The sequence below is a fragment of the Geotrypetes seraphini genome, chromosome 1 (genome assembly GCF_902459505.1).
Source record: "Geotrypetes seraphini chromosome 1, aGeoSer1.1, whole genome shotgun sequence".
Taxonomy (NCBI): domain Eukaryota; kingdom Metazoa; phylum Chordata; class Amphibia; order Gymnophiona; family Dermophiidae; genus Geotrypetes; species Geotrypetes seraphini.
The window spans coordinates 478,711,644-478,731,357 of record NC_047084.1 but is presented as its reverse complement, the minus strand read 5'-3'; the positions used below and the strand labels follow the sequence as shown (position 1 = coordinate 478,731,357).

Genomic DNA, 19,714 nt, shown 5'->3' with positions numbered 1-19,714 from the left:
TTTATTAAGAAAAGAAGTATACAAAGAAGTAAACCACAATCCGAATACAAAGAACCAGGAACAAAGTAAAACACCAGACTAGAGGGTCTACCGCGTGGTTTCTGCGCGGAGACAAAAGATACTCAGCAAAAGCCAAGAAGAACCCACCCCCCAAACTCCCCCCAACCCCACCCCACACCCCCCCAAGCACTCCAGTGTCAGAAATTCAGAAGGGCACTTCGGACACCCGGAGACAAATTGTCCCAGACCGGAGCCCAAACCGCTCGGAATTTCCTCCATTGACCAGGGCCACTCTTTTTAGTATCCAAATATTCATACTTCAGCAAAGTAAACAGTTCATTTTTCCACATTGTGAGGGTAGGCACCTCGGCCTGCCTCCATAACAAGAGGATACATTTACGAGATAACAAAAAAGCCTTCTTCAGCAACAGGGAATTACCCCTAGAAAGTCCCAAAGAGGTAAAGTGATAAAAAAGGAAAACCTTCGCTCCAAGGGGAAGTAGTTTCTTTAAGATCGTCTGTAGATGAAGGCCAACAAAAGACCAGAAGGTTTGTATTCTGTCACAGGACCAAAACGTATGCAACAAACCAGCAGGGGCAGCACGGCATTTAGGGCATTCAGCATGAGTTGCAATACCAGCCACCAAGGCCTTATATGGGGAAATGTAAAGTCTCAACAAGAATTTGTAGTGCTGTTCTTGCAGTACCACCGAGCGAGTCAGTCTCGGAAGATGTCGCATGAGGAGACGCAAATCCTCACCAGTGATCTGCTCAGTAGAGGCAAGGTCCAGATTCCAAACATCAGCCACCGTATCATAATTCCAAGGGAAAAACTGCCCAAGCTGATCTGATGAAAGGAGAGACTCATACTGGTTGAACGGGACAGGGTCAAAGTCTCCCAAACCAGATCCGCCTTATCTTCCTGCAAAGTAGAACAGTCCAGGGAGTGCAGATAGTGAATGACTTGACCATAAGAAAGCCAATCCCGAGCCTGTACTACACCCCGAGCCTGAAGAGCAGGGAAGGAAACCGGAAGGCCCTGTGTCGTCACCACATCCCGCACATAACAAAGGCCATTGGTCGACCAAGTCTTCAAATAAGTTTTAGAGTCATCCGGATCCAAGTCCCGATTTCCCCACAAGGGTAACAGCACTGTAGAAATAAAAGGCACCTGCATCCGTTTGCATAACCATTGCCAACATTGACACATAGATTTCAACAAAGGATGAGAACGAGTTGGAAAAATCCGATGGGGTCGTTTCGCATGAAGATAATACAACAAATGTGTAGGCGCCATCAGTTGCTGTTCCAGGGACACAGGAGTATAATAGGCAGTATTCTTGATCCAGTCGACCAGGTGACGAAGGAGACAGGCAACATTGTATTTCCGCAGGTCCGGCAATGCCAAACCGCCTCTCCCCAGTGGCAAGGAAAGTTGTGCTAAAGTCAATCTGGGCTTCTTATTATTCCAAAGAAATTTACGTAACACTTTATGATACAGACCAATGTCCTTATTGGTAATATACATAGGAAAAGTTTGCATCACATAAATCCATTTTGGAAACAGAACCATTTTAAACAATGCTATCCTCCCCCGCAAAGTTAAAGGAAAATTGGTCCAGAGAGCCAATAAATCCCGGGTTTTGTGCAATAATACCTTGAAATTTTCCCCATAAGCCCTTTTGAGATCACCAGTAATATAGATCCCCAAATATTTAAGTCTGTGCGCCACCTTTCGTAATGGAAAAGGGGATGTCCAATCCGCATAAGCATACCCACTAAAGGGCAAGGCCTCCGACTTGTCCAAGTTCAATTCAAAACCAGAAACCACCCCATGGCACTGTACTAATCGTAAAACCCTTTGAAAAGAACGGCGGGGCTGAGTCAAGAGCAACAAAATGTCATCTGCAAAAGCCAGGCACCGCATTTCATCCTGTCCCACCGGAAGGCCCAAAATAGAGCCGTCCGTCCGAATGCGATACAACAAGGGCTCCAGTGATAAAATAAAAAGTAGAGGAGAGAGCGGACACCCCTGACGGGTGCCCCGCTCCACCTGGAACCCAGCAGAGACAGCACCATTGACCAGCACCGCTGCACTAGGATTAACATAGAGAATCCGCACCATGTCCAGAAATAGACCCCCCAGCCCAAAGTTACCCAAGGCCAAAAACAAGTAGTCCCAATCGACACAATCAAAAGCTTTCCGGGCATCTAAACTAATCAAGAGGGCCGGGATAGAAGAAGTCACACAATGTCCCAAAGCAGCCATAACTTTACGCACGTTCCACACCGTCTGCCGCCCCTGAACGAAACCGACCTGATCCGGATGCACAACCTCAGGCAAGAGGGAAGACAAACGCATAGCTAAGATTTTTGCAAACAATTTAAGCTCATAGTTAATTAAGGAAATAGGACGATAAGAATCCACCGACGCAAGATTCATAGCCGGTTTGGGGATCAACACCACATGGGCACGATTGGCATGGGCCGGAAAATGCCCATCCAACAGTACCTGAGCAAAGTAAGCCTCCAAATGCGGAACCACATGGTCCTGCAAAATCTTATAAAACTCGGAAGAGAGACCATCAGGCCCTGGGGCCTTAGACAAAGGCGAACTCTTAATCACCTGGCCAATCTCCAAGGCAGTGATGGGTTCATGCAAAAACTGCGTGGAGTCCTCCGAGAACCGTGGCAGATGGAGAGCCCGAAAATAAGAATGTAAAGTTTCCGGGACGGACTGGGGTTTAGCATAAAAGTCCTGAAAGTGGTCATAAAAAATCTCCGTCAAGCGGTCACGGTCAGTGACAAACACACCCCCATGAAGAAGACCTTTACAGAAATGAGGACCCTGCCAAAGATGGACCAAGCGAGCCAACAGTCTACCAGACCTATTACCATATTTATAAAACCGATAACGGCACGAATGAAGGGACCGTTGACTGTGTTCATGAATCTTAACCTGCAAGGCCACCCGAGCCACCAAAAGAGAATCATGGTCCCCCGGAGAGCCGGAAGCAATCCACTGATGTTTACAGGCCTTCACCTTCCGGTGTAAATATAAAAGATCACGCGATTGAGCCTTGCGCTGTGCGACCACATACGCTATGGTTTCACCACGAAGAACCGCTTTCGCGGTCTCCCACAGCAAAACCGGGTTGGAGGCCGAAGAAGCATTGTCCAATAAAAATTGCTTCCAACATTGTACTATATGTTTCAGAAAATGCTTATCCCAATACAAATAGCGAGGAAAGCGCCACGGACCAGGCGTACCACCGAATTGCAGACCCCTAACCTCCACCCAAATTAACGCATGATCAGAGAGAGTAGGGACATCAAGTTCCGCTCTAGTCACCCGTGATAAAAAAGAAGAAACAACCAAGATATAATCTATTCTGGACATGGTGGGATGAGCACGTGCCACATGTGTAAAATCCTTATCTAAAGGATGATATAAACGCCACACATCAACAAGATCCAAAACCCTACAAAATTGAGCAAACCCTCTGGCCGATCTGAAATCCACAGGAGAGGCTCCTCCCAATCTATCCATATCTGGATCCAGGACTGCATTAAAATCCCCCATAAGCATCAAGGGGACATCCGGAAAGATGGCGCACAGACCCACAAGCTGCTGAAAGAAATCCAAATTAAACACATTCGGGGCATAGACATTGGCTAATATCAGCTCCTGACCCTGAATGTCCAGATGAAGAAATAAATATCTCCCCCCAGGATCCTTAACCACTCTACGCACCGTATAGGGAAAATGTTTACTAAGTAGAATGGCCACCTGTAGAATAATAAACCTCCTTAACCCATCCCCTACCCAGTTTCTCATGTTCAGCATCAGACAGGTGTGTCTCCTGGAGACAGGCCACATGCATCCCCTTCTGCCTAAGAGTTTGCAGTATCTTAGACCTTTTTACCGGCGAGTTTATACCCACCACATTCCAGGAGCACACTTTCAGAGTGGAATCACCCATAGTCAGAGCAAAAGAAAACAACCACCAGACTCCCAAAACTGAAGAGAGGAGTCAAACGCCCAGCCCACATAAGACTCCCCAGATCCACCACCAGAGAAACAGATCCCCTTGGCCCAACACAGTCAAAACCCCCTGACACTGGAGTGCAATACCCTCCCAAGCCAAACCCCACCCCCCGAGGGAAACTCCCCCTGTCCATCCCCCAACTCCCCCATGTACCCCCCAAATCCACTTCACTCATGATGTCCTAATCCTCGCCCCTGCTAAACAAAACCAAATATGGGAAACCCACAGTCCCAAACAATCCCCACACACCAAACCCCACTGCCATACACACATGGGAACCCACACAATAACCACCCCAAAAGCACATCATTCAGCCCCCAAACAGAGCAACCAACAAACCCAACAGACCATTAAGCCCTAGTACAAACCCTACAGGGTCCCATTAGCCACTACCACTACATCCGGCTGCCCCCTGCGCACAGCCGGAGGGACCACCTCAATACCCAAAGTGGTGACAAAAGGCAGGGTGGTGGCCGGAGAATCAAAAGTCTGTGTGCGTCCATCCTTCTGAATCCTCAATTTGCCGGATAGAGCAGGGCGAACTTCACTTTATTTGCAAACAAAGCCGAGCAAATAGGTGTAAATTCCCAGCGTCGTGCCGCCACTGCAGTAGAATAGTCCTGAAAACAAAGGATAGTTTTATTTTCGTGGCGCAGATCCTTGCCAGCTCGAAGGGCTTGTAAGATAGCAGTCTTATGAGCAAAGTTCAAGATCTTGAATATAACCATACGAGGCCTGGAACCCTCTGGTCCCCGAGGCCCCAGGCGATGCGCCCTCTCCACCCGGAACTTTCCCAAGCGGGCATCCAAAGCTAGTGATTGTGGGATCCAACTCTCCAAGAAGCCAGGCAATTCCGCATCAAGGATATGCTCCGGGAGACCGAAGAGACGCAGATTACTCTGGCGAGCCCGATTTTCCAGGTCATCCACCTTCTGAGTTAGGGCTGCCAGCTCCTTGGCCATCCGGGAAGATCCCAGCTCCACCGGCTGCACCCGGTCCTCCAAAGTACTCACCCGATGCTAAACTTCATCCAGCTCCAGCCCCAAGCTATCCAGCCGTTCGTGAGCAGCATTGATTTTGTCCAGGAACTGCTGCAGTTTTTTGTCAATTGCCACTTCCACCGCTGCTGTGACCTCCGCCACGAGGTCAGAAGTCAGCGCGGGACATGCTGTCGGGCTAGAGGGAGCCGCGTCCGACGCTATCTTGGGCTCCTGAAGTCGGCCCCGATCACGCGCGGGACGGGCCGGTTTCGAGGCCATAAGCGCTATAAAATCGCGCCGCACAGACGTCCCCCGATGCAACGAAGCACCCGGTACCTCCGGAGCACTCGGATCCCGATTGCAAATGGGGAAAAAAGACGGCAGGGCTCGCGAGGACGGGAGCAGTGCTTTTCAGCGACCACTCATCCCCATGAGGTCACCGGAAGTCCATGGCTGGTTTTCAGTTCAGCATGAATCAATTATTTTCAGCAGCACTACCCAGTTAAATGCCGCTAATAATGATTAGCTCTGAACAGGTGATATAGCCAGCCAGGAGCTGCTGCTGGCTGGTTAAATTGCCTTGAGTATCAACCCCTATGACTAAGTTTCAAGCTTATTAAATTTTTCTATCCCGCCAATCAGTCAAGCCATTTAGGCAGCTTACATGAGAAAATTAAAGAGTCATGGGATAGGAGGCAATGTTCAGTTGTAGATTAGGAACTGGTTATTGTATAAAAAATGGGAGGGGAGGGTTAAATGACTTTTTTTTCTCAAAGGAGGAAGGTAAATAGTGGAGTGCCATAGGGATCTGTACTGGGACCGGTGCTATTTATCTTATTTATAAATGACCTAGAAATTAGAACAGCGAGTGAGGTGATTAAATTTGCAGATGACACTAAACTGTTCAAAGTTGTTAAAAAGCATGTAGATTGTGAAAAATTGCAGGCAGACCTTAGGAAATTGAAAGACTGGGCACATTGGGAAGAATAACCCAAATCATAGTTATTAGATACTAGGGTACACCTTGGGGGTTAGCCCCCAAGAAAAAGATCTGGGTGTTATTGTAGACAATATGATGAAATCTTCCTCACTGTCCCAATGTGAGGAGGCGGCCAAAAAAGCAAACAAGATGCTAGGAATTATTTAAAAAGGGATGGTTAACAAGACTAAAAATGTTATAATGCCTCTTTATCGCTCTATGGTGTGAGGTCACCTTGAGTACTGCATTCAATTCTGGTCGACTTATCTCAAAAAAGATACAGTGGAACTAGTAAAGGTTCAAAGAGCGACCAAGATGATAAAAGGGATGGAACTCTTCTCGTATGAGGAAAGACTAAAAAGGGTTATGGCTCTTCAGCTTGGAAAAGAGACGGCTGAGGGGAGATATGACTGAAGTCTACAAAATCCTGAGCGGAGTAGAACGTGTACAAGTAGATCAATTTTTTACTCCTTCAAAAATTACGAAGACTAGGGGACACTCGAAGTTACAGGGAAATACTTTTAAAACCAATAGGAGGAAATATTTTTTCACTTATAGAATAGTTAAGCTCTGGAACACATTGCCAGAGGATGTAGTAAGAACGGTTGACGTAGCAGGTTTTAAAAACGGTTTGGACAAGTTCTTAGAGAAAAAGTCCATAGTCTGTTATTGAGACACACATGGGGGAAGCCACTGCTTGCCCTGGATCGGTAGCATGGAATGTTGCTACTCCTTGGGTTTTGGCCAGGTACTAGGGACCTGGATTGACCACTGTGAAGATGGAATACTGGACTAGATGGATCACTGGTCTGACCCGGTAAGGCTATTCTTATGTTCTTATGATTTAAGGGGACATTCTTACACTGTTTATACTGAGTACAAATTGCCTTCACAGAAAAACTCCATGAATGAGATTATCCCTTGCGGATGCTGTTATCTTGGTGATGTCTGTTCTGGTCTTCCCCCTCCTCCTTAGGTTCTCTGTTATGGGGTTCTGTCCTTCAGGAAATGGGATTCTTTGTTTTAGTGTGAGATTAAACAGGATGCAGCAGGCCAAGAAGATCCCAGCATACTTTTTCTGGTTTGTAGAGGAGCTCCCCTATAGACCTGTCCAGACATCTGAAGTGTGTCTTTACCAGTCCAAATGTTCTTTCTTTGGTGGATCTGGTGCTCCACAATGTCTCATGCAGGATGGCCTCTATGACATCCATAGGCGCAAAGGTAATAATGTGAAACATAACAGTTGCTGACAACCAAAAGGAGAGATCTTTGTCATGCACACATAAGCAGGTACAGACACAGACTGATCATGGGTTTGGAGTGGAAGATAGACTAGGAACACACTGGCAAAGAGGGTCTCAGACAGAATAGGCTCAGTGAGGAGTATGGAACGGGCTCACAGGTGGTAATGGGATAGGGTGGCTAAGGGGGTCGGGCTGTGGAGGCCAGCAAGGACACAAGCTGTTAGCAAATTGGGAGAGGGAAGTTGGGAAGTATAGGTTCAGGAAGGGTCACAGATTTTTAAAGTAGATTTAAATCTATTTACAGTACATTTACAGTGTGGTACAAATAGGGGGTTAATGAGCTCCAGACACATCTAGACATACCCAGGTGAATAGAAATGGCTCAAAGACCCTCAGCTTTCCCACAGTCAGCACCACCAATACAAGCAATCTTTGAAATATAAAGGTGGTCTAAGTCCCAACGCAGATCTTGCATTTGATATATGTTGGCGTGTTATCTGAAATCAGGGATAACATAAAATTTTATTTGTATTCCACGATACACCGTGAAATTCGATGTGGTTGACACAAATAATCTAAAGATCGTACATAATCAGAGAGGGTACAAATACAGACAGTCTAGAGGCAAGACAGAATCAGCGTCAGATACAATCATGGTAATTAATGCAAAAAGTCCAAATAAGTAAACTGCCTGAGTTACAGTTAGGGTTATAGATAGAGATCTACAAATACAGGTAGCAAAAAAAAAAAATAAAAAGTGGTGGGGTGGGTGGGTAGGACGTAGTAAGTATTAGATGTATCTGTGCATGGAGCATTTACAGTCGTCTGGGGGGATGAGTGTAAGTGACGTGGAGAGAGCACAGGTTTTAGTGCTCTGCTCGAAACTTATTGAACTTGTATGTTTTTAGACTTTGCTTAAAATGCATGTATGATGAGGAGGTCCTATGATGTATGTGATTCTTCACTGCCCACGACATGCCCCCATACCATCCCTAACATGGCTCTGGTGCATTACCTTGGACAGTCCACTCTAATTAATTTCCGTCTCTCTGTCCCTCGGGTGCCTACATCTATAGATGCTACCCCTAAAATCACATGGGACCTCATTAATTTTACTTCGAAAAAATTTAAGTCTTACCTACATCAAATCACTGTTGAAATATGTAGAAATTAAGTAACATTTATTGAATGTACAGATAGTATGAACTACATCTGTAGCCATATAATTGTCTTTAAAATGTCACTTCAGCAAAGGGGCCATCAGCTATGAATCTTTTTCTGCACTTTCTCTGCATGGACAATCTCCTTCTTGGGATCAAGTGTTAAAATCTATTTTTGACAATTTAACTATATCAGCTACTACCTCCTGAAAACTCAAGGGCCCCGATGCTCGAAAGCTTTCTGTGCAAGTAGGACATAATTTTCTGGTTGGCCGAGACATCCAAATAGACAATTTTCAAGAAAAAAATTTGGATGTCTAGTGGTTTTGAAAATGGATGTTCCCATGTCCCCAACTTTGGACATCTTGCAGAAAACATCCAAGTCGAACTTAGATGTTCTATTGAAAATGGCCCTCAACGTGTTCAACCCATGCTTTTTTGTATTCTGTTATCATTTTCATCTCCACCATTCCCATTCTGTTTCATATTTTCATGGTTCTGCTTCTAACTTTTATACAAACTCTTGGTTACGCAGCATTTATCTACACCAGTGTATCTCAAACTGTGTGCCTCTTGCGATTCCAAGTGTGCCGCGGCACAATGAGGAGGAAGAGAGGCGTCTGCCAGATGACCTCACTACATGGTACAGCGCCAGCGCTGCCTGATTTGCTGAAGGCCTGCATGTTCCCCCCTTCTCTCTAGCATCCTCCGGCTTCCCCCCTGGCCTCCCGGCCTCACCTTTAAAGCTAATTACAGCACTCTGCAGAGGATCGCCAGTAGGTAAAATGTTTTTATTTTCGATATAGTGATTGAAATTTGTCAGTTTTGAGAATTTATATCTGCTGTGTATATTGTGTGTATATGAAAAATGAATGAAAAAATTGCATTACAATTAGTAAAGGGGATGGGATCTGGGGCAGAGCTTGGGTGGGCCTAGGAAGGACTGTGGTTGATATTTGTTAGACTTAGGGGGTACTTAGCTTGAAGTAGTTGAGAAACACTGCTGTAGGCAATCAGCTGGCATCAGTGCTTCTCCTTCTCTCCGGCCCTCTTCCCGGCTGGCACCCTCTACTGGCGTCTCAGGGCCCATGTGGAGGGCCTCTGCACATGCGTGGATGTGATGATGTCACGCATATGTGTGATGTCATCATGGTGACATCCATGCACTTCTCAGTGCCTCAAGCCATGGCCACTACCTTTAGTGTGCCCTGGCTCGAGAAAGTTTGAGAGACACTGATCTACACATATCAAAAACGGTGCCTAAACTGACCAGATGATCACTGAAGGGATGAAGGCATAACCCCCCCACACACACACACACACATACACACTGAATGAAATAGTACACATTTGTCTGTCTGACAGCAGCAGATGTAATGGCCCATCCTATTAGAGCAGCAAATAAATGTCTGGAGTAGCCTGGTGGTCATACTGTGGACTCTAGAGAAGGGAACCCAGGTCCATATGCCACCCTAACTTCTACATTTATGGTGGAAAGTGTAAGCCCACCAAAACATACTGTACTGACATATAGGTGACACCTGCAGACATAAGGGCTCTTGGAATAGTAGACAGTTGGGTACAGTTGGTTTTGGGTGAGTTTTGGAGCACTCCCCATGCAATGTAAGGGGGTTATGGTGAGATGTGTAACTGGGATCCTTTATATGAAGTTCACTGTAGTACCCCCTTGGGTGCCCTTCTGCTCTGCCAGCATATCTGTGTGACCATTTTGTTAAAAAGGCTGGCCCCTCCTACATGCAAATGACTTATTTTATATGTTTTTCATTTGTATGTTTTATTTTTCTAAAATGGCCAAAAATGATAGATGCACCAAGGGGGGGGGGGGGGAGGACATGTCTAGAAAGGTCATTAAAAAAAAAAAAAGATGGATGACACGCTTTTGAAATGGACATTTTCCCTAATTTTTGAACGTCCTTCACAAAATTTCCAATGTCAGACTTGGACGTCATATCAAAAATGGTCTTCCACATTGCTACACAATTGTGTCCTGAGTTGGATGCTTTAGTATGGACTTGAAAGTTATGGTTTCTGCTTTGTTATATTGTTTTTGCTCTTATTTTTATCTTTTATAAAAAAAAAAAAAATTTAAAAAGTTAAACATTTCAAAATTCCAAAAAATATAAATTCAAATAACAGCATAAGAGAAAGTTCCACTTAGCTCATAAGTCATCCATTTGGTAGCTTGACTTTGGATTCTGTATAATCTTGTCTGACCTCCATAGTTGTAAATGGCCCACATGTGGCTGTCAGGGATAATTATCTCAGACCGGTGACTCTTTACTTCTCCAATTAGGTATAGCGGCTACAAGAAACAACCCTATTTCTCCTGGTAAGATTAAGGGGCTGTTTGACTAACCCGAAAAGAGCTGTAAAGAGTTGGTACAGAATTTTAAATTTCTTTTTGGGTTAGTCAAACAGCCCCTTAATCTTATCAGGAGAAATAGGGTTGTTTCTTGTAGCCACTATAACAACACAAAAGTCACAGATCTGAGAGCAGCATTTAAGATAAGTATCCCTTATTCAACCACATGTGGGCCACAAAACGCTGATAGCGTTGGAGTTTAAGACTGTGGAGTTCAGACGAGATTATACAGAAACCTGAGTCAAGCTGCTAAGTGGATCAGTGGTCTCAAACTCAAACCCTTTGCAGGGCCACATTTTGGATTTGTTGGTACTTGGAGGGCCTCAGTAAAAACAGTTAATGTCATAATAAAGAAATGACAATTTTGCATGAGGTAAAACTCTTTATAGTTTATAAATCTTTCCTTTTAGCTAAGTCTTAATAATACTATTGTAATTTATAGTTAAAGAGACATATGATCAAGAAACTGTTTTATTTTACTTTTGTGATTATGATAAACATACCAGGGCCTCAAAATAGTACCTGAGGAGCCGCATGTGGCCCCCGTGCTGCGAGTTTGAAACCACTGATGTGGATGATTTAAGAGCTAAGTTTGACTTTCTATTTGAATTTATATTGTGGGAAATTTTGAACATTTGTGGAAAACTATAGATAGATAGATATAGATATATATGTGTGTTTAATATATATCTATATGTATATAGACAAGACAAGGGGAGGTTTTTATGCCTGTGATTAAAGACCAGGGAGCAAAAAGTGGCTTCATACACGATATATGGCTACCCTTGCTTTTGAGGCTTTTCCAACCCCATGCTGGTGAGAGAAAGTGAATTTTATTAAAATTATCAAGGAAATATGGCTAATTTTACAGCAGGTTTTCTATTTTTATTTTAGGTTATTATATTACCATTAGCACATGACCATTATTGTGAGGGCCCTAACTGCCACCTATGTCGTAGGCGGTATGGACTAGTCTGTTAGCATGTGGCAATGTGGCTGTGCTGAGTAGTGCAGACATGCCCATTTTCTAACACTCCCCTCCCCAAGACACCCCTGTGAGAAAAAAATAAATTTTACTTTTTAGCGTGTCAGTAGCGTGTACACATGTCACAAGTATCATGGGATGCCTCAGCATGCCCACATATATGCAGAGAGAGATAAGAGGTGAAGATCCACACCCAAGGGCGGTGGGGGGGGGGAGTGACTGAATCTACTGTTTTTCCATGTCCCCCTGTGGCTATATGCAGGGTCAGGGGAAGATTTTGAAACCAGGTCCTTTGGTGCTATGCTAGCCCGATTGCTTTCAGGAATAGTACTTTGCTGCTAAGGAGCTTATTCTGTATAGAAAAAATTCAAGGAAATAATATCACAGATCTATAGCACGCACCTAGTGCCTTTAACACTCCTTCAGAATATTACTGGGTGCTGAATGGGAGGGAATGACTTGTTGGGTGGGGGTGGGGGAGCTTTGTAGTGTCAGAATTAGTGACAGCGTTCACGTTCCATGCTGCAGATGCTAAACACAGCCAGAAGGTGTCCCACGTGCTTCACCCACTATATAACTGCAAGCTTTCAGTATTTCTTCCTCCCCCTCCCCAAATTCTTTCTCTCTTTTCTCATTCTGTCTCTCCGTTTGTAAGCACCGAAAGCTCTGCGGTTGACCTGCTGCCTGCACATTCTCTCTTTCCTTCCAAGAGAGACCATGGCTGCTTCAGCCCTGCATTCACTGCAGTACAGCGTGAAGCTGCTTTTCCTTAGTGAGGAGCAGATCTTGGAAGGAGGAGGCTTTCAGCTCTCTACCAACCCTATCCACAAAGCCCTACAGCTGGTGGTACACCCTGGAGAGACTGAGGCTGAAGTGACCGTGAGAGATGGTAAAGTATTCTCCATTTTACTCCTGTTCACTGGTGCTTGCTCAGGCTGACAGAGACAGAGGATTTCAGGTTCAAAGTTGCTTTCCATGACGTGTGGGTTTGTTTGGGTTTTTGGTGTGTTTTTTTAAAGGCAGAAACTCATACCGGCTTATAAACTGATGATTCAAAAAGAAGTGCCCTGGATTTACCTAGGAGTGAGGAGGAAGTATTTTATAAGTTAATACTGTGTTTTATTTTCCATGTTATCCAGATCATCATTTGCAGGATCCCTAAGCATATAGGTATGAGTACTGTATGCATTCATGGAAGTTTAGGATAGATTTGAAATGTCTAATTCTTTTTACAAGCTAATGGTTAGTGGCATGTGTGATAGAAAAGGTTCTAGGCTGACTGGATAGCTTCTTCTGCTGTCCTTAGAAAGGCTTTCCAATTTGGAGACTGAACTTGAAAGTGTCGGTTCAGCACAGGAAGAGGTCAGGGATGAAGGCTAGCCAGGACAGGTATTTACTTGTGATGCTTTTGGTTTCATTTGGGAGTCAGAGCTGCGCAGTGTGCAATGCAGGGCCAGTTGTCTACACTCTCACTTTAAAGTTACTCTTCTTTCACTTTCTTGCTCAAACTCTGGAGCAGTTTCTCTCAAACTGTGTGCCCTGAAGAGATTCCAGAATTTTACTTTATTTTTAAAAATTCCCTTCATAAGTATATGCTAGAATAGATGACATGTATGTCGCATATGCAAGAGTGTCAATGTTATACACATCTGTGTGCGTAAGGATATAACCACCCAGACAAAAGATCGTTCTCTGACATGATTGGTCCTTGAAAACTAATGGCAAGTAATTTTAGTTTTAGTTTTATGCAAGGTTTTGTTACCATTTGGATCATCTTATCTTTGCGAACTTGGATGTTCAGCTCTGACAGAAATTAGATTTTTTTTTTTTTTTTTTAAAAAGAGAACTACGGATGGTGGATGATGAAATACGTATTTGCTTGTCGACTATCATGCCGCATTTTGAATTAATTTGCACTCAAAAAACAAGCTCATCCATCGTATCGATTAGCAATTCTATTCTGTCTACTTTAGCCCCCCCCCCCCCTCTTTTACGAATGCATAGCGCGGGTTATAGTGCCAGCAGCAGCGGTAACTGCTCTGACGCTCATATGAGCATTGGAGCAGTTACCACTGCTGCCAGCTCTAAAACCCATGCTATGGGTTCGTAAAAGAGGGAGTTAGTATCGCCATTGTTACAAAATACCTCCTCTGATACTTTCCCACAGGATTACTTATAAAATCTTACTGCTCACATTTAAAACCAAAATTTTTCCATACTTCAGGATTCTTAGATAGACTAATTATTCCTTATTGCTCCTCAAGAATACTAAAATAAAGGCCTCTTTTTGGGAAACTGCGATAGCAGTTTCTAGCACAGGGAGCCGCGCTGAATGGCCCACGCTGGTCCCGACCCTCATTGAGTTCCTATGAGCGTCGGGAGCAGCGAAGGCCATTTGGCATGGCTCCCCGCGCTAGAAACTGCTATTGCAGATTTGTAAAAGAGGGGGTAAGTAATCAACACCTCTTAACTATTCCCTCTTTATGCCACTTATTCTACAAAACAATGCGCAAAACAATTTTCTCTGTGACAGCGCCAGCTTTATGGAACTCATTGTCATCGATCCTCCAGGAAGAATCTTCATTAGACAAATTTAAATCTAACCTAATAACTTTTCCTTTTAAAGATGCCTACAGCTTATAACACCCAGAATCATAGTCTTTTTCCTTTATCAATAATTTCACATGAAGAACACCCCTCCTTCCTATTATACTTACTCTTTTTGTAAATTTATCCTGTTAATTATTGTATGTCACCCCCTTACCACATGTATAAGAATATGTTCTCTTTGTCTGTGAATTAGTATATGTTATCCCTGATTTTTATTTTATTTTTTTAAATATCTTTATTCATTTTAAAGCCAAAAATAAGTGCAACATATTAAACAGACATTTTACACTTTAACTTATCCCTGCTTTTTTTACACCACTTAGACACTTATTAGGCAGTATAATCACATTTTAAATAAACTTGGAAACTTGGATTACCCCATAAATAGCTTAAAGAACTTTAAATAAATAGCTCTCAGATTTAATTTTTTGTTGGTTTTGCAATTTTATCATTTCAGGTATGATGTGCCGCGAAAAACATTTGCTCCATTTACTGTGCTGGAGCGAAAAAAAAGTTTGAGAAACTGCTCTGGAGTTATCTGTTTGATGTCAGATAAGCAGCTTGCAATGAGGCAAGGTCATTACCACTTTTAGCCATTTTCTAGAAGAAAGTGGTGCTGGCTCTTTTGTTCTTGACAAGCTGCCCATCAGCACTAAGTTAAATTCAACATAAGATCAAAAACAACAGCCAGAAGATCCAGTGCTCCTTGTTGCCGCACAGAAGAGGCCCCAGTCTGATTTCTGGACCTATCTGCTGCTCCTTGGGATAATAGGGGACTGGGATGCCATGGAGGCAGCACTCATAGGCAGCAATCCTATAACTGAGCATCTATAAATGGGGGTACACTGACAAATCCGCGCAGGACAATAGCGCCCGACAATTGCGTGCATGACAATGGTGCCCTGTCAATTGCTAGAAATGCCAGAAGTAGATATCTGGAAGACCCTGATTTGCTCAGTCTCCTAGTCTGAGCAAATCAGGGCCTTCCAGATATCCAGTTATGTAAAGGGTTCCCATAGTCATATGTAAACCTTACCCTAACACTAGATAGGAAGTGAATCTTGTAAGTGTAGTGGGAGGGGGACTCCCCCCCTTAAAAAAGAGGGTTACTTTGTAACCCTCAAAAAGACAAAATAATATCCATTCAGTGCGCGCATTTGTCGTGCGCGCAATTGTCGGGACACATTTGTCGGGGCACTATTGTCGTGCGCGGATTTGACGGGTCACCATAAATGGGTGCCCAAAGGGCAGGGAGGCTATTCTATAAAGCAACCTTGGTCCTTGAGGGCTGAAACCTGGTTGGGTTTTCAGGATTTCTCTAATGAATATGCATGATATTTATTTGCATAGAGTGGACGCAGTGCACGCAAAAAGATCTCTTGCATATTCTTTGGGGGAAATCCTGAAACCCCGACTGGGTTGTGGCCCTCGAAGACCAAGGTTGCCCATAACTGCTTTATATAATGGCATCCCTGCCCTCTGGGCACCCATTTATAGATGCTCAGTTATAGGATTACTCCCTACGAGTGCTATAAAGCAGTGGTCCGCAACCCTGTCCTGGAGGCCCACCAGGCCAATCGGGTTTTCAGGCTTACCCTAATGAACATGCATGAGAGAGATTTGAATATAAAGGAAGTGACAGGCATGTAAATCTGCTCTATGCATATTCATTAGGACTAGCCTGAAAACCCGATTGGCCTGGTGGGCCTCCAGGACAGGGTTGGGGACCACTGCTATAAAGAAATGGAGATAGCTCCTTTCCTTTATAAAATACTAGCAAAATAGTGGAAATCCGTACATGCCTATAAGTTTGGCATGAGCACTATCCCAGCTGTAAGAATGATATTCATTACCCCCCCCCCCCCCCTTTTTACAAAAGCATAGCGTGGTTTGTAGTGCCAGCCGTGGTGGTAACAGCTCCGACACTCATACAATTCCTGTCATTGGCAAATGAAAACAGGCAGGATTTTATTTGCCAATGACAGCCTCCATCTCCATGATCCAAGCCCCCACTTCTGACTCCCCTCCCCACAGATGCCCTTTCTGACCCCTCTATCCTGCAGGACACCCATTCCTGCACCCTTAATCCAAGGTGATTGAATAGGGAATCATTGGAGCAAGATCAATACTCATTCTCTCCTGCCCGTGGTTATGGCTGCATCCATGAGACTAGGGTGAAAGGTCAGGGCTGCCATATTGGTCAGTACCGTGGACTCTAGAGAAGTGGACCCAAGCCCAGTATTATATAAAAGGTTCTTGAATGTGGAGTTTTTGTAAAATGTAGATAAGGATGCTGGCCAATACAAGTGTATTTTCTGGTATGCATAGATTTTCGAAAGCTGCAAGTCTAGGAAAAGAGTGGTGTCACTGAGCAAGTTGAAAGTGTTAATGAAAATCAGCACCTTTACATGCAATTGCCAGCAATTATATGTAGAAAATCTGTACTCTGGTAAAAATATGTAAAAATGTCTCCGATTAGCGAATAAAGCCCTGAATACAATTCAACAGCTGAAAAAGTGCTGGATGGCTAAGTAAAATTCTCCTCTCAACCACTCTTTACAAGCCCTGGCCAAAACAAGTGCTTTGATGAAACTTAAGTATATCTCAAAGAAGATGCAAAAGCCTACTGGAAGTATTTTTCCAAGCTTATTTACATTTGATATATCGCTCAATGCGAGGCTTCTAAGCAGTTTACAATTTTAATAATAATAATCATAATAGTTGTAGCTAAGAAAGAGAATAAGCGGGTGTAAAATGAGTAATTAAAGTAGAGACAAGAAGGAACTACAATGCATGATTGGACCGAGGAACGTGGAAAGGGTAGAATGGGGAAGCTGTCCCATAAAATTGGACATATATGTATAATTTTTGTCCCATGCAAGACATAAAACTGTGATTCGAGGTATACCAGGCCCTCTGCACATGTAAATAGCAGCATCCTGACATCATTTACATGTGTACGAGTATGAGTATGCAGTCTATGTACACTGGTAGATGCTACTACCGTGTTTCCCTGAAAATAAGACAGTGTTTTATATTAATTTGGGGTCCAAAAAATATATTAGGGCTTATTTTCGGGGGATGTATTATTTTTTTTCCCATGTTCAACAATCATAGGAACAGGGAAAGCCACAGGGGCCATGGCCTCCCCAAAAACTGGTGCCTGCCCACCCTCCTGACTCCCAGGGTTTAACTTAAAACGACCAGGCAGCCGCTGCCGCCTCGCAGCTTCAAGGTGCAGGCCTGCCTCCGGAAGTAGAATGAAGACTTCCAGGTGCAGGTTGTGCGGTGGCTGCCCAATCATTTAAAATTGTAGCTGCCGCACGATTTTGCTGGGGTTTAGCCCCACCAAACAAGACAGCATTCTGCTGCCCCTGACAACAATCGTCTCTCCCTTCCTCTCCTCCACCCCAATTCTTCCTCTTTCCTTTCTGCCCCCCCCCCCAATTTGCAGCATCTTTCCTCCCCTTTCACCCATCTTTTTATCCCTCCCTCCCATCCCCCTGTGCAGCAGAACCCCACTGACCCTCCCACAGCCCCAGTGGGGAAGACCATGAAGCAGCCCGTTCAGAGCGCTGCTGCCGCTGCTACTTTAGGAGGCCTCAGAGCAGAGGTATGCCAAGTCTCACAGGGGTGGGGGTTGCTGAATTGACGGGTTAAATTTTTTTTCGCCGAATTGGACAGCACTACATAAGAACATAAGAATTGCCTCTGCCGGGTCAGACCAGAGGTCCATCTCGCCCGGCACTCCGCTCCCGCGGCGGCCCATCAGGTCCATGACCTGTAAGTGATCCCTTATATCCTTCAATCCTTTTTATCCTTCCTTATCTATATCCTTTAACTGTATCCTTCTTCTTCCTGTATCTTCCCTATCTATATCCTTCAATAACTTCTTCTTTCAAGAATTTATCCAATTTCTCTTTGAAACCCTGTAAAGTACTCTGTCCTATCACACCCTCCGTAAGTGCATTCCAGGTATCCACCACCCTCTGAGTGAAGAAGTACTTACTGGCATTGGTTCTAAACCTGTCCCCTTTTAGTTTCTCCGAGTGCCCCCTTGTTCTTGTAGTTCCCTGTAGGCTGAAGAATCTGTCCCTCTCCACATTCTCAATGCCCTTCATGATCTTATATGTCTCTATCATGTCTCCTCTGAGTCTCCACTTTTCCAGGGAGAAGAGCCCCAGTTTCTCTAGCCTGTCTGCGTATGAAAGGTTTTCCATACCCTTTATCATACGTGTAGCTCTTCTCTGGACCCTCTCAAGTATCGCCATATCCTTCTTCAGGTACGGCGACCAGTACTGAACTCAGTACTCCAGATGCGGTCGCACCATCGCTCGATACAGCGGCAGGATAACTTCCTTCGTTCTTGTTGTAATACCCTTCTTGATGATACCCAATATTCTGTTTGCTTTCCTTGAGGCCGCTGCGCATTGTGCCGATGGCTTCATTGTGGCGTCCACCAGCACTCCCAAGTCCTTTTCAAGGTTACTTTCCCCAGTACCAACCCCCCCATTTTGAAGCAGAACCTCCGGTTCTTTTTCCCTACATTCATGACCTTGCATTTCTCCACATTGAAGCTCATCTGCCTTTTATTTGCCCACTCCTCCAGCTTGTTCAGATCCCTTTGTAATTTTTCGCATTCCTCTACTGTTCTTCCCCTGCTACAGAGTTTGGTGTCATCCGCAAATTTTATAACTTCACACTTCGTCCCTGTTTCTAGGTCATTAATAAATACATTGAACAGCAGCGGTCTGAGTACTGACCACTGCAGAACACCGCTTGTGACCTCTCTCCAGTCTAAGTAGTGGCCCTTCACTCCCACCATCTGCTTCCTGCCCACCCCGTGGTTCCACAGTTTCCTAAGCAGCCGCTCGTGGGGTACCTTGTCAAAGGCTTTTTGGAAGTCCAGATAAATTATGTCTATGGAATCTCCTCTGTCCATCTGTCTGTTTATCTCTTCAAAGAAGTGTAGCTAGGTGTCAGGGATGGAGTCTGAGAGTGTTGATCTTAACTAGGGCTTATTTTTGGGGTAGGGCTTATATTAGGAGCATCTTTGAAAATCATGCTAGGGCTTTTTTTTGGGATAGATCTTATTTTCAGGGAAATAGGGTATGTACACAAGAAAATATGCATAAAACTCCTACAATAATATTTGATGTTTTCTACCTTTTTGAACTGTGATACACACCACCTTGTGTGGTTTTGTAAGCCTGGGAACACACAGTAGAAAAATTAATACTTTAAAATGAAATGAAATATAAATATATCACATAAATCACTGAAAATACAATTTTGGGTTAGTAGAAAACATCTTGTCTCACAGG

At 44.2% G+C, this 19,714-nt stretch overlaps 1 protein-coding gene across 2 annotated transcripts in view; it reads left to right on the top strand.

Moving 5' to 3' along the window:
- The first annotated feature begins 12,437 nt into the window (after nucleotides 1-12,437).
- The window catches only part of LOC117350769 (histone-arginine methyltransferase CARM1-like), a 242,543-nt gene continuing 235,266 nt past the window's right edge, over nucleotides 12,438-19,714 (top strand). For both annotated transcript variants that reach the window (XM_033925354.1, XM_033925363.1), the window contains exon 1: nucleotides 12,438-12,669. In XM_033925354.1, the coding sequence (XP_033781245.1) occupies nucleotides 12,498-12,669 (172 nt within the window). In that variant the 5' untranslated portion in view covers nucleotides 12,438-12,497. The remainder of the gene's footprint in view (nucleotides 12,670-19,714) is intronic.